General features: G+C 34.1%; 1 protein-coding gene across 5 annotated transcripts in view; it reads left to right on the forward strand.

The window, feature by feature from the left end:
• The window catches only part of gulp1a (GULP PTB domain containing engulfment adaptor 1a), a 90,888-nt gene extending 76,125 nt beyond the window's left edge, over window positions 1-14,763 (forward strand). For 3 of the 5 annotated variants that reach the window (XM_087803524.1, XM_087803525.1, XM_087803526.1), the window contains 10 exons: window positions 724-785; window positions 7,759-7,830; window positions 8,005-8,103; window positions 8,179-8,316; window positions 9,375-9,491; window positions 9,653-9,739; window positions 10,891-11,121; window positions 11,207-11,345; window positions 12,784-12,878; window positions 14,242-14,762. In XM_087803524.1, the coding sequence (XP_087659650.1) occupies window positions 724-785; window positions 7,759-7,830; window positions 8,005-8,103; window positions 8,179-8,316; window positions 9,375-9,491; window positions 9,653-9,739; window positions 10,891-11,121; window positions 11,207-11,345; window positions 12,784-12,878; window positions 14,242-14,313 (1,112 nt within the window). In that variant the 3' untranslated portion in view covers window positions 14,314-14,762. Of the gene's footprint in view, window positions 1-723; window positions 786-7,758; window positions 7,831-8,004; window positions 8,104-8,178; window positions 8,317-9,374; window positions 9,492-9,652; window positions 9,740-10,890; window positions 11,122-11,206; window positions 11,346-12,783; window positions 12,879-13,057; window positions 13,069-14,241 lie in introns of all 5 variants that reach the window. The other 2 variants (XM_087803527.1, XM_087803528.1) reach the window with 2 other exon arrangements.
• Window positions 14,764-15,224: the final 461 nt, after the last annotated feature.

Below are 15,224 nucleotides of genomic sequence, written 5' to 3' on the forward strand. Positions count from 1 at the left end.
GTATCCATTGTGTTGTCTCTGGGTCAAAGTAACCTAGTGACCTGAAAACAAATGTGTTTGTGGTATGCCTTTTGTTATCTATGGGTCAAAGTGACCCTGTGCCCCCCCCCCCAAAAAAATGTGTCTTTTAACCCTTGTGTTATCTATGGTTGAAATTGTCAGAGAAGCCTAAAAACAAATGTGTTTGTGGTATCCCTTATGTTATCTATGGTTCAAATTGTCCCAGTACACACAGTTGGGATGCTAAGTTGTTTTGAGGTGCTTCTAAAAATCATAAACCAGCTTAAAAAATAGTAAAGAAAATAAAAAACAAAAGCATCAAAACGAGAAGAAGCAGCTCAGCATTTTTACATGACAGGGCTAGTGTTAGCTTAGCTAGCTTCCAAATCAGTACCATATTTTGTCTTGTATTTCATAAACAATTGTGTTTTTAAATTGGAAATGTTAGATCACGTGTTGCCATTTCTCCATCTTTGAATATCTTCATATAATTATAACATTATTTGATGACATTTAAAAACTTATGTGGCCTGTTAGCATTTAGCATCATGCTAACAAGAGCTGGTGACTCAAAGGGTTTGGTTGTTATGTTGTATCTCAAATATCTGCTTCTAACTTTCACATTTAAATATATATGTATGTGTTGTTCAAGGTTATCAAGTCTTTTCCAACAGCTCTGTGAATTGTACTGATTCATTTTCCTTTTTCTTTCTTGTCTCTCAGATAAATCGTGGATGCACACTCCAGAGGCGCTCGCCAAACATTACATACCCTACAATGTCAAGGTAGGATTTTATACGTTATAATATTTACTTTAGAACTAGACGCACAGAAATCTAAAGCAATACAACCATCAGAAAGGAACCAGTCAAAAAAAAAGGAAGTAAAACTATCAATAAAAGTCAAGTTTACAACGGTTTGAATAAATCTTTTTAAATTAATTTTGTTTTTTATTATATTAGTTGTACTATCTTTTTATGAATTTCTCTAAATGAGGGTTAATACTTTATGTTATAATTGTGATTATTCGTATTTATATTCTTAGAAAACAACAATATATTTAGTTTCTACGATACTGTATAGATATTTAACAGCAAAAGTATTCAGTGATTTATTGTTCTTTTTGACTTTAGCAAATTAATAATGGTGCTAGCGTAATTTTTTCTCCTGAAAAAATGACGCTAAAGGCTAAAAACTTTGGACTTTAAAAAGGATGTAACTTTCTGAAAATTTGAACTACAGAGCACTAATTTGGTTCACCTTTTCCTTAAAATAAGACGAAGAAAATGAGTCTATTCAAGCTATTGGAACAAAAAAAATCCTGCGTGATCCCGGCGATGACTGAGGACGAGAGGATACAATTGGCTCCCGGAGCTTTTAAAGCTGATGTTTGGACGTATTTTGGGTTCAAAACAAAATGAAAGCAGTCATGACTTGGTCAAGAGTCATGTGGTCTGTAAATTCTGCAACACCGGACTCAAGTACTCGACAATACTACACATATATACTTGTTCCTAGAGTATCAACATTCATTGTATTTATTATTCTTGCCAATAAACCCCGACTCACAAAAAGAAAATACATTTTTACTGTTAAATCAATGTCAAATATGGATGTAATAAACAATTTACTGCAGCTATTTTTAAAAATATCTAAGATCGGTTTCCTTTTGTACTACATTAATACATATTCTATAATTAAACAATATCAATTTTGTAGGCCTCATTGATTCATGTTTCAGGCTGCAGTAGAACATCATCTCACAGCCGCCCTGGTTTCACCCTCTGTCAGAATTTCATCACAGAAAGACTTTCAGTTACTTCCAGTCGTCGCTGTGCGTTGATTTATTGATACATGTGCCAGTGGGTCGACGCCACACTTCAGTCGGAATTAACCGCAACCGCCGCCGCCGTGAAGGCGATGAAGGAAACATTTTCTTTGAAACATCCCTTCCCCAGTAACCCCCCTAGAGGACGGGGTTCCGGGTCAGAGACGTCTCAGGTTAGAGTTTGGTTTGAACTTCTTTTGAGTCGATGGGTTGAAGCTGAGTCCAAAACCACCTCAGCTGCAGGAGACATGGATCTTCTGGGAACGTTTTTAACTCGGTACTTGGAATATAAACAAGCTCCGGGACCTTCAATGATTCTTGAACTTAAATATTTTGTGTAGAATTATTAGCTTAAAACCACTAAATACTGACCCCGACGTCTAATTTTTAGTAGTGATGGTCTGATGAAGCTTCATGAAACAGTGTCATTATATTCAGAGTCCCCTAGATGGCGTCTCTGCACTGTTTTCCTTTGTTTTGAAAAACTTTTCTAATGAAATATCATTTTTAAACTGATGGCGCCACCTACTGACCTCTAAACAACATGACACTGTTTCATGAAGCTTCATTCATTTTTACAATGTTTTAGACAATCTTTATAATGTTAACTATGTTACTAATGTTACTACTAATTAATGTTACTAAAGGAAATATATTAAAATATAATAAAAAAATGTATGAAAAAAATTGAGAAAAGTTTAAAGACATACATATTTATAAAATTACTTTTGATAATTTAATATAGTTATCGTAAAGAAAATGCTAATACACCAAATGTTAAATTCAAAAATAAAACTATTTATCATTTATTCAGGGTAAAATGTGCTTGTAATGTTTAAAATACTTCAGATTGTAGTTTTAAAACGCACAATTTAATTTAAAGAACCAAATTAAATTTTTAGAATTTCGAAGTATTTTCTTGTATTTCAATTAGACAAGTTGAATTTGTATTAAGTCTGATTCTAGTGAGGTTTTTGCCATAAATAAAGATGAGTTCAAGCGAAAAATGGAAAGAAAAATAAATACATATTAGCATAAAAGTTGCTTTTCGTTTTTGTAGTCGACTAAATCGGTCTGGTTCTACTGAGGTTTCTTCCATAAATAAACCGAAATTCATACATAAAATGGAAAAAAAAAAAAAAGAATTAACGACATGTTAAGTTAAAAATTACTTTTTTTTTACTACTGGCTTGTCCAGTTCCTTCATTTAATCTTTCTTTGTTGTACGTCTCGTTCTAGTGTGGTTTCTGCCATTAATAGAGATGAGTTCACGCCTAAAATGGAAGGAAAAATAAAAAACATATTATCATAAAAGTTGCTTTTGTTTTTGTAGTCGTTTAAATCGATCTGGTTCTACTGAGGTTTCTTCCATAAATAGCTACAAATTAATTTTTTTCTCTTGTATTTTGAGGGTCGAATCAGACCCAGGTCCCTCTTTGTTTACTACTGGCTTGTCCAGGTCCTTCATTTAATCTCTCTTTGTTGTATTCGGTTCTTACTCTCGACCTGAGAACTTTTATTGGCACTCACGAGTCGACTCAAGTGTCGGGTTATTAATGGCTGTATTACGGGGCCGTGGTCCTCTCGACTTAAATGAAATGCAGGTCGTCACCCGGCAGACGGATGAAGCTTATTTGCGGCCGCGATGATGGATGAGCCTCCGAGCGGCGCGTGCGAAGCGAACCTCGATCCCAGAAAATCAACCTGAAATAAGAGCCTCTTGTTCGATACTCCAGTGTTTCAGGAGATCTGTTACCAAAACTCTTATTCACCGCCTTCAAAACATTTTCACCAAAATGAATGGTGAGTTTATTTTTTAGGAGTAATTACTTTTCAACTTGATGTTTGGTGTGAAATCAATAAGTCGAGGGAATGAGAAAACCGACTCCAGGCGACGCCTGAGTAACTTGTGGGGAAAATGGAAATTAAAAGTTGACCAAGCGTCAATAAATTGTGGGAGTGAGTTCATAAGTTCATCTTGTGGAACACTGGTGACAACAAGGAAACGATATAATATTTATCATCATTTTTGGTTCAATAACAGCAAAACGTTTATCAATTTTATTTATATGAGATTGTAACGAGAGAAAGATTTTGATTCACTGTTGCTAATTGAAAATGCTAATAGAAATGCTAATAGTTGTCGTCCATTAATTACTTAATTAGAACAAAACAATATATTTGTCTACATTAAAAACCTGTTTGATTTTTCTCTTGAACTGTGATCAACTTTACAAAAATTTTACTTTTTAAAAAAGGAAAAATTCCAAAGATTTTTGTTAAAAAATGCTGAAGAAGAAATTATTAAGTTAAAAGTAATAAGTGGTTAAATATTAATAACTTTTTTGAGAAGGAAAATAATGTTCATGGACTTACGTTTTTAATTTTTTGTGTTATTAATTACATGTGGGAAGTAGAAGATTGAACATGGAATCTTAAATAATAAAAAAACACTCCAGTGCGACCATAGATACAGTTATTTGTACGTATTTTTTCCCCACGTTACTGTATAGATATTTAACAACACTATCGTTTTCCTTTTGTTTTTGCTTTTTTGCTCCGATTTTTCATTTTTTTATCGTTTCATTTTTAGTTTTCTAATAAAAATATCCCGTGTTCATTTTTTTTAATCATGCCTGGATCAACTTATTATTTGTGCTAGCATTTTTATTTTTGCTGATCGCAGAACGAAAGATTCTGAAAAATGACACTGAAGCTGCCGAAGACCACATACGTTAAACTTTAAATATATGTAACTTGCTTTTATATTTGAACTACAGACCACTCATTTAGTTTATATTTCCCTTGGAATGAGACGAAGAAAGTGAGTCATTCATGCTATTAGAACAACGACGACTGAGGACGAGAGGATACAGTCGCCTCCAGCATCTTTTAAAGCGGATTTTTGGACATATTTTGGTTTGAAAACAAATGAGTTACGTCATGTGGTCTGTAAATTCTGCAACACCAGAGTCAAGTACTCGACAATACTACACATATATACTTGTTACTACAGTATGACTATAGTGTATATCGTATTGTTGCCCCTGCGTCGCCAGATTCTTGCAAATCAACCCTTAGAAAATACATTTTTACTTTTCAATTGCACAGCATGAAAAAAGACAATTTCTTGTGGAGTCATAAATAAGAAATAAAATCTTCTGTAGATGAATCACTTAAGACTAAAGACTAAAAATAGTTTTGCTTCACATAAATTATATCCTGAAACAAACAATCCTGACGTCTCATAGCTCAACACAATTAAACCTGCATAATATCTGCACATTTCCTTCGTCAGTTGCAAAAATATTTTCCCGCAGATAAAAGGAATTGTTATTATTATTTTCTCTCAAACATACACAAGATGACATCCCAAAATAATGTATTCGTTTTAGCAAAAGTTCTAACTAAGCCACACTTTTCTATTAGTGTGAGCAGATTTGCACATATTTAAGTATACAAAAATAAAAAGTCATAATAGTTAAACTAAGTCAAAAAGGGTAGTGATGGTCTTCATGAAGCTTCATGAAACCGTGTCATCATTTTCAGAGTCCACTAGATGGCGTCTCTATTTTCCTTTGTTTTGTTCTGACAACTGTTCTAATGAAACAGAAACATAATTTTTGAACTGATGGCGCCACCTACTGATTTCTAAAGAACATGACACTGTTTCATGAAGCTTCATTCATTTTTACAATCTTTTAAACAATCTTTACAATATTAATTATCATTGAAACAATGTTAAAAGATATTTAAAAAATCATTAATATCATGAGAAAAGTTTAAAGAAATATATATTTGAAAAATTACTTTTGATAATTTAAATATAGTTATCTTAAAATAATACTAATACACTAAATGTTAAATTCAATTATACAACTATTTATCATTTATTCAGGGTAAAATGTGCTTGTAATGTTTAAAATACTTCAGGTTGTAGTTTTTAAAAGCACAATTTAATTTAAAGAACCAAATTAAATGTCAAGTATTTTATTTTACTGTTCTAATTAAATATGTAAACTGATGGCGCCACCTACTGACCTCTAAACAACACGACACTGTTTCATGAAGCTTCATCAGAATCACTAGTAATAAGGTACCATAAGAGAAATAATTCACTTTTATTAAATATTTTTTCTAAAAATAAATAAATCTGGATCAATATTAAAAGCATCTATAACACAATTACTCAACACATCATGCTCTGTGTTAATTCAATCAAACTTCGCTGTTAAACTTCCAGAATTGACTTCACAGACCAAAAACAAACTCATTCTTCAAATTCCACCCAAAACTAGTTTTTCTCTGGATGCTCATTTGCAGAAACAACATCAGCGCATCAGGGACTTCATCATGTCTTGGATGTTATCGGACTAAACCAATATAAACAAGCTGGTAATTTATACACGACCCAAATTCCGGGACGTGGACTCCTGCAGGAACACGGGCTTCAATCACCTCAGAGTGTCCCTGTTGAGAACCAAAGTCAAGGACTCGCCGTCTCTGTTTGGTTTATGGATCACTTGCTTAGTCGAGCTGGAAGTAAATGATTACAAAAGAGCTTCAACACCTACATTAATATTTGAATAAAGTTGGGTTTTCTGCCTCACTGACTTTCCAATAACATGCGTCTCTGTGGAGGATTAGTGTGGAGAGCAGCACGCCCCCTACTGTTCACACGCCTCTCTGCAATATGTATATATATATATACTGTATATATATACACACACATATATATCACAACATCATCATCATCTTCATCAACACCATCATCTTCATCTCATCTTAATCTTAATCTTCATCTTCATCTTCATCTCATTTTAATCTTAATCTTCATCTTCATTATCATCATCATCATCATCATCATCATCATCATCATCATCATCTTCATCTTCATCATCATCATCATTATCAACATCTTCATCATCATCATCTTCATCACCATGATCATCTTCATCATCATCATCTTCATCATCATTATCAACATCTTCATCATCATCATCTTCATCACCATGATCATCTTCAGCATCTTCATCACCATCATCTTCATCATCATCATCTTCATCATCATCATCTTCATCATCTTCATCTTCCTCTTCATCTTCATCTTCATCTTTATCTTCCTCCTTATCTTCATCTTCAGCATCTTCACCTTCATCTTCATCTTCATCATGATCATCTTCATCATCATCATCATCATCATCATCATCATCATCATCATCATCACCATCATCTTCATCTTCATCTTCATCACAATCATCATCATCACCATCACCATCATCATAATCTTCATCTTCATCTTCATCACCTGTGACCTTGGACAAATGATTTCACTGCTGATATGAAATACCATTAAACTGGGACTAAAGCCTCAAATTAAAAATAAAACTTCAATAAAACAAAGTATATAATAACAATATTTAATAAATACATTTAAATTAACCTTTTATTTTACATCATCATCACCACTTTCATACGACCTTGTGTATATGTTTCAATGCTGAGATCAAATAGAGTAAACACTTCAATAAAACCCATACATTGAGCTCAGGAGTGAAAGATCCAGACATGGTTTATTTTCTCCGTCCTTGAGCTTCTCTCACCTCCTGATGTGCAGGTTGGCGCCTTGTTTAGTCAGTTCACCACCATGACTGAGTGTGGAGGTAACACATTAAGCCCTGGAGGCAGCGGGACGTACTGTGTGTGTGTGTGTGTGTGTGTGTGTGTGTGTGTGTGTGTGTGTGTGTGTGTGTGTGTGTGTGTGTGTGTGTGTGTGTGTGTGTGTGTGTGTGTGTGTGTGCCGTGAAAGCTGCCAAATTCAAGTTAAAGGTCACTAGCTCCCTCTACTGTTCCGTTAGTGAATGAAAGGACAGTGAAATGTGACTCAGGTTCTTAAAATACTCAATATTATGGGATGTTTGTATTCACAGTTCCTTGGAAACACAGAGGTTGAAGCTCCGAAAGGCACTGAAGTTGTGAAGGATGCAGTTCGAAAGCTAAAGGTACGTTTAAAAGAAAAAATACATATATTTAGGTCATATTTAAGTTTTAAGACGCGGATTTTAAATGAAGTTAAGAGATTTTTTTTAATAAAATGTACTTTTATGAGTACATACATAAATAAATAACATCAATATTAAGTGAGTCATTTGTGTTTGTGTTAAAAATCCCGACAGTTCCAGAGACACATCAAGAAGTCTGAGGGTCAGAAGACTCCTAAGGTGGAGCTGCAGATTTCCATTTACGGCGTCAAAATCCTGGACCTCAAGACGAAAGTGAGTTTCATGACGACAGCGTTGATTTTCGACGGATTGTTTGATTCATTCTTTGTGTTTTTTTTGGTGCACTAGGATGTTCAGCACAACTGTCAGCTTCACAGGATTTCCTTCTGCGCAGACGACAAGACCGACAAGAGGATATTTACGTTCATCTGTAAAGACTCCGAGTCCAACAAGCACCTGTGCTTCGTGTTCGACAGCGAGAAGTGTGTAAGTGGACACGTTAGCCGCTGACAGAGCTAACACGCTAACACGCTAGAGTAGTTCTGCTGCTTTATTGGAAGTTCACCACTAGTTGGCGCTCATTTCCTCGAGGAAATGTAGTTTTATTTTGTTGAAAATGAAAACTCTCCATTTCGTCCAAAATAAAAATATAATCAGTGTTTTAATTGTTTTATGCTTTTGTTTAGATTTTTTTTTAGCTTGGTTTGGGTTGTTTTTGTTTGTTTTTTATTTTCTTTATTTTATAGTCTGTATAGTATAGTCTTTCTTGTGTTTTGCTTTAGTTTAGTTTATCTTGGTATAGTTGGTTTTGCTTGTTTTGCTTGGAATGGGTTGCTTTTGTTTAACTTGTTTTTTGTGTTTGTTTGTTTTGGTCTGTTTTTTGTTTGGTTTTGTTAAGAATTATTTTTTTTTTTCGTTGTTTGGTTTAGTGTAGTTTTATTTTTCTTGGTTTAACTTTCTTTTTGCTTGATTAGTTTTTTTCTTGGTTTGCTTTGTTGAATTTAGATGTTTTTTCATGGTTTTGTTGTTCTTTCTTTAGTTTGTTTTATTGCTTTACTTTCGTTTGGTTAAGGTTTTGTTTTGCTGGTTTAGGTATTTTTTGTTATTATTGTTTGTTATTGTTATTAAGTTTTCTTGGTTTAGTTTGTTCCGTTTGTTTTATTTGTTTGTTACTTTGTTTTGCTTGGAATGAGTTGCTTTTTTTGTTGTTGTTGTAGTTGTTTTTTGTTTGGCTTACTTTAGAAAAGTTTTGCTTGTTTGTTTTTGTTGTTCTTGTTTTGCCTCGTTTAGTTTAGATTTATTATCTAGGGGGAATTTCTTTCTTTAGTTTTGTGTAGTTTTGCTTGGGTTTGTTGTATTTTCGCTGCGTTTTCTTCTACTTGGTATATATATTTTGTTTGTTTGTTTTATCTGGGCTTCTTCAACAATGGCCTGGATTTAAGTCTATTGTTTGACCTGTTATGATTACCCTTCTTTTTTCTTTTTTTTATAGTTAAAAATAACTTCTTGTTGTTCCTCATTCACATGTTTATCTCCCTCTCAAGGCCGAAGAGATCACCCTCACCATCGGGCAGGCCTTCGACTTGGCCTACAAGAAGTTCCTGGAGTCAGGAGGCAAAGACGTGGAGACCAGGAAGCAGATCGGGGGTCTTCAGAAAAGAGTAGATCTTCTTGTTCACTCATAATCACTTCACTAGCTTTCACATCGAGTCGAGAGTGGGTCGTACCCATGGATCCCTCCTGATTATTGGGTTCATTCACAGCGTTGCCTCGACATTTGTGGACTTTTCTCCGTGTTCATTTGTGTCCACATGTGTTTCAGATTCAAGAACTGGAAACAGAAAACTCTGAATTAAAGACACAACTTCAGAACCTGGGAGAACAACTGATGATCGCTCACGAGCCGCCGGTGAGACTTTAAGAATTCATAAATAAACAACGTTCTGGCTTCTCTGCTCTGCTGCACTAACTCTTACAGCTTAAAGAAACTTTGCAAACAATCACTTTTTTATGGGTTAACAATTATACAAAGTATTTCAAGACAATATTAGTTCATAATAATGATTTATTTAAGATAAATCTTGTTTTTGCTGTAGAATCTTTGAAACGTTAGTGAGGATTCGTGAAACAGCTGATGAGGTTTTATGATACAGAGTCTACATTTTGAAACACCACTAGATGGCACTCTGCCTCTGATATACTCTTTCAATATAATCTGGCACCATTTTCTAAACTGAGAGTGACATCTAGTGGCGAAATAGAGTCATTGTATGATGAAACCTCAGCAGCTGTTATTTTATTGGTTATTGTCTTGATTGTTTAAGCGCCTTGTGACCCTGGTCTGAAAAAGCGCTCTATAAATACAAATGACTTACTTAAAGTCAATCAAGTTGCATATTGTTAACTTGCTTAAAAATAATATTTTAAACCAAAATCTTTTTTTTAAATACAAATTAAATACACCCCCAAAAAACATATTTTTTATAAAGATTTTTTTTTTTACGATATGAATGTTTTTTGAAAATCTTGATTTTAAATACAAATTAATTTACACCCAAAACAGGTATTTACTACAGGTTACTGAATCTAGATTACTTGAAAATAATTAACACACACAAAAAATGTATTTTGATAAAAAAAAAAGGTTTTAACTATATTTATGTTGTTTAAAAATCTAGATTTTTAATGCAAATTAATTAACACACAAAAATGTATTTTGATAAGAGAAAAGAAAAAAGTTACCAGATGTATATACGTTAGGCTTCATGAAGCAGTGTCATTATCTTCAGAGTCCACTAGATGGCGTCTCTGCACTATTTTCTTTTGTTTTGAACAACTGTTCTAATGAAACATCATTTTTAAACTGATGGCGCCACCTACTGACCTCTAAACAACATGACACCGTTTCATGAAGCTTCATCAACACATCAGTACTTCTAAACAGAATATTCAAAATCCGATCGTGAAATTAAAAGTTATTTTTATATTAATCGAAGAATCTCCTGACACTTCCGTCCGCCTCGGGTTATCGTGACTAACCCCGGCTCCGTGTGTCCTCAGCCGCTCCACATAACCTCCTCTAACGAGGCCTTCATGCTGCAAAGACCTTCTTCTCTCTTCTGGTGCCACGGCTTCCAGTCTCTCTCCTGTCTGGAGATCTCCTCGCTCACGCTCACGCCCATGAGCTCGCCCGAGTCCAACCTGTCGGCCGGGCTACTAACGCCTCCTCCCTCCAAACCCGCTTTCCTTCCTTCCAAACCTTCCGAGGGGTTCGTCATCCCGCGACCTCGTGTAACCCCTTCTTCTGGTTCTTCCTCTCCTCCATCCCCTCTGGTTCTGTCCGTCCTCTCCTGACCGCCGGCGTCTGTCTCTACAGGGTGGTAGTATCTCCATGAAACCTCAGTCCACCGATGTCTTCGACATGGTTCCCTTCTCTCCCGCCGCGCCCCTGGTGCCCACGCCGGCCAGCAATGGCTGCCCGCCTCCCCCGCCGACCTCGCTGCCCCCCGACATAAGTGAGTATCTTGTTTTATCCAACCTTTTTATTCATTATTATTCATTCATCTTTTAGTAAGTCTTCTTATATTTCTTATAACCCATAGGGACAGTCTGTAGAGGGCAGAGCACCAACAAAGTAGAAACCCCAGGTTATCGATATAACCATGGTGCTATGAGTTTGAGCGACGCCCTTTACAGGCGTGGCCCCGTAGCCTCCCTGAGTGTCAAATAGTGCCACTTTATGGGAGGTGAGGCATTATATAGGGACGGCATACTGCCCCCTGCTGGGTGGCGAGCGCAATAAAAGTTGTATATGAAAAAATGTTGATAATCCGACCGTTATTTTTTTTTATTTTGAGAATCTTTACTGAAGTATACAAAAAGAACAAATATTGAAAAATGATATGAATATTTATGAATATATAAATACAATTTAATAAATTAATTAAACCAGTGTTTTAACCAAATCATGTATTTATTATTTATGTATTTCAAGTTTTAATTATTTTATACATATTTTATAGTAGTATAAGTTATATAGGTTTAAAGAAATACTGTGTTTATATATATAATATATATTGGATATTTTGTTAATCATTTTACTTTCATTCTTTAAATGTTATTAATAATCATGTGATACATTTGAATTAATATGTCATTTTCTTTTTAGTATATATATTTTTTTGTCACATTATTCCTTTTCCGAAAAAAATATTTATTACTTTTTGTTTCTGTTTTTTATTACCACTGCATTTAAGATTTGTTTTTAACTTATCTTGTTCTCATCACATAATGACTAAAATATCAGATTATCCTTTTTTTTATTATTTTTATTTAATCTTATAATTCTTTCATTTTTATTTTTTTTCTAAAAAATTGAATCCCCACAGAATTGAATTTCTTTTAATTAGATTTTCTTTCTGTGTTTTTTTTTTTAATTTTTTTTATCGTACTCTGACTGAAATATTGTCCTTTCAGATTATTTTATTTAATCTTATTTTGTGATTATTTATTTTATTTATTTACTTCCATAATTTTAACAGATTATAATTTTATTTGAAAGCTATTTTGTTGTATTTATTTAAAAAATGTTTACCTGTATATATTTTTTAATTTAATAATCATAGTTTCATCATCTATTTCATATTTAATTACGGAACCTCGGTCACAATATTAAATAACTCTCTGTCTCTCTGACGACAGAAGAGCTTTAACGTCTCTCAGGGACTCAGACCAGATCCTCCCTCAGGACTCGGTTCAGATTCAGTTCTGGCGTCACATTCCGATCCGAGAAAAAAAACAAACCTGGTCACGACGCCTGAACCGGCTTCAAACAAACCATTTTTAATCTCCTTAAACGAGACGCCGGGTGTTTTTCCGCGGCGGCTTTGAAGCTCCTGGATGAAGATGATGATGATGATGATGTTGCTGCTGCTCACGTGCTGATGTTCGCAGGGAAAGATTTGTTCGGAGCGGAACCGTTTGATCCGTTCACCTGCGGCGCCGCCGACTTCCCTCCAGACATCCAGTCGCAGCTGGATGAGATGCAGGTTCGTGCTTTTCATGAGTAGAAAAACGACACTTGAAAATATTCCCTCATAAGCTTTACTATCAAATGTTGAGAATCTTCCCTGCAGGAAACACATGTAGTTCTCTAGTGTCGCCACGCGGGGGCGGTGTTTCTCTGTCTTTCTGCCTCACTAACGACTCCTCCTTGTTTCCCTCGCAGCGTCAGAGATGGTTTGTATCTTCTGCACGCTGTGTGTCTGTCTCCAGTTGTCGCATGTTGTCATAGTAACGTGGCTCCCAGAAAACAAAACAAAAACATCTTCTTTGTTCCGAAGGTGATTTTCTGTCGTCTGTGTTCACTTTTTTTTTTTTTGGTTCTGCAGTAAACGTCGTCGGTTTATGACAACATTTATCATTTTTACTGTGGTTTTTGTTTGTGTTTGTTTACGAGTACAACACTGACTGTGTTGTTGTCAATGCCCAACAGGTGGCACTGTTGAGTAACAGTTTGTGAAGACAACTTAATTATTATATTTGTATTAATATTATTATCTTTTACTTTCTTTTTTAACGAATAAAGGCACGTTTTCAACCATATTTATTATTAATTATGGGAAGAAAAACAAGCTATATTAATTAAATAGTTTAAATAAAATATAGCATTTTATATGTAGAATGTATTTATTTTAAATATGAGCAATGGGCAAAAAAATAGTGTTTCTTTCGTCTGAATTCGCTTAATTCAGGGTCTAAAAGAAAAATGTAAATTTAATTTTAAAAAAAAAATGAAATATATACAGTATAGTTACATCGATTTTACACATTTTGCGTCTAACTACATCAAATTAAATCAACCAAGTTAAATACAAAAAAAAAAAGTTTTCGTTTTAAAATTAAAGTTTTAAAATATAAGTTTTATTTTTATTATATACAAAACTAAATGACCTTTTAAAATGTATATTAAAAAATAAATATAAAGAAATAATAATATAAATATTATGTTTAATTCCCACTATAGTATTTTTACACAATATTCTTTTAACTTTTTTTTTTTCGATTTAAAAAAATGATTATAAATAACCTAAAATTAAATGTATGCATAAAAAGGTTCTTGACAATTCGTAGGAAAAAAAAGAAGTTCAATCAAAATCATCACAAATAAATTGCTTCATTTACACAAGGACGAGAGAAAAACAGGACAGGAAGCAGTCGCCAAAATAAAACAGGAAGTGAACAGAACCTGATAATAAATATCTTGAACAACAATAAACTGAAAACATTTGACATTATTGGATTAATTGGATGGCGTTAGATTCACAAACATGCAACTGTTTTGCTTTTTAACTAGAAATTTTGACTAAAAACATGTTTTATTATTAAATGTTTGAACCTCCGTCTCTCCAGGAGGGGTTCAAAATGGGACTAACACTAGAGGGCACCGTCTTCTCTCTGGACCCTCTGGACAGTCGCTGCTGATCCCGACTCTTTTTTTTGGACTCAGAAGTTGCCGGAACCCTCCCCCGCGGTCAAGATGTCAAGATTTCCTGATGTTAAACAACAAAAAAAGATTTGGATATTTTAAGGTTGATCCACTTTAGATCGAGAACTATTTTTGTATGAAAAAACTCAACTGGAAAGGACTAGTTTTCGGGGGCGACTTGCACAGAAGACGAGCTGTAAATACGGTACTTTTTCCATCCGTCGACACATTCCTGTTTGTATGAGCATGAGTCTGTAACCGCTCACCTGTTTGACCTTTTTAACAAATGTATGTTCTTTTAACTTTGTCTTCGCCATGACAGTATATTTTTACTTTTTTTTTTTAATGCACCAGAAGGCACTTTTTGGGGTCCCCCCCACCCCCACCTTGTACACTCTAGCATTCATTTTACCTTTGGTTGCTTATTAAAGAAATTCTTTCAAAAACAACCTTAAAATCCTCTCGTTTGTTTTCATTTTTTACAAACTTTTTGGAGATGAAAAGAACAGCGTCATCTGCATAGAGTCGTTCGATATGGTTTTTTTAAGTTTTAGAGGAATATCAGGGGAAATGATGCAAGTTTTATTTTATCTCCTCAATGTTTTGTTTTTCATTATTTTGCACCACACCATCAATAAAATAGCAACAACAAAAAATTGCATTGTTGGAAAAAAAATGAAGTAAGTATAATATTAAATTAAAATAAAATAAATACAACCAAATTCCAAATGTAATTATTCATGTATTTTCTACTTTTAAATTGAAATTAAATTGAGAAACTAGGAAACTGTCGCTTGTGCTATAAATAGATTCTAATATAGGAGAAGCTTATCAATAGATGCTAATTCAGCAGAAGCTAATACATAGAAGAAATAAATAGAAGCTAGCAAATTGAAGCTAATTTAAG

Source organism: Callionymus lyra, chromosome 12 (assembly GCF_982586985.1).
Source record: "Callionymus lyra chromosome 12, fCalLyr1.hap1.1, whole genome shotgun sequence".
NCBI lineage: Eukaryota > Metazoa > Chordata > Actinopteri > Syngnathiformes > Callionymidae > Callionymus > Callionymus lyra.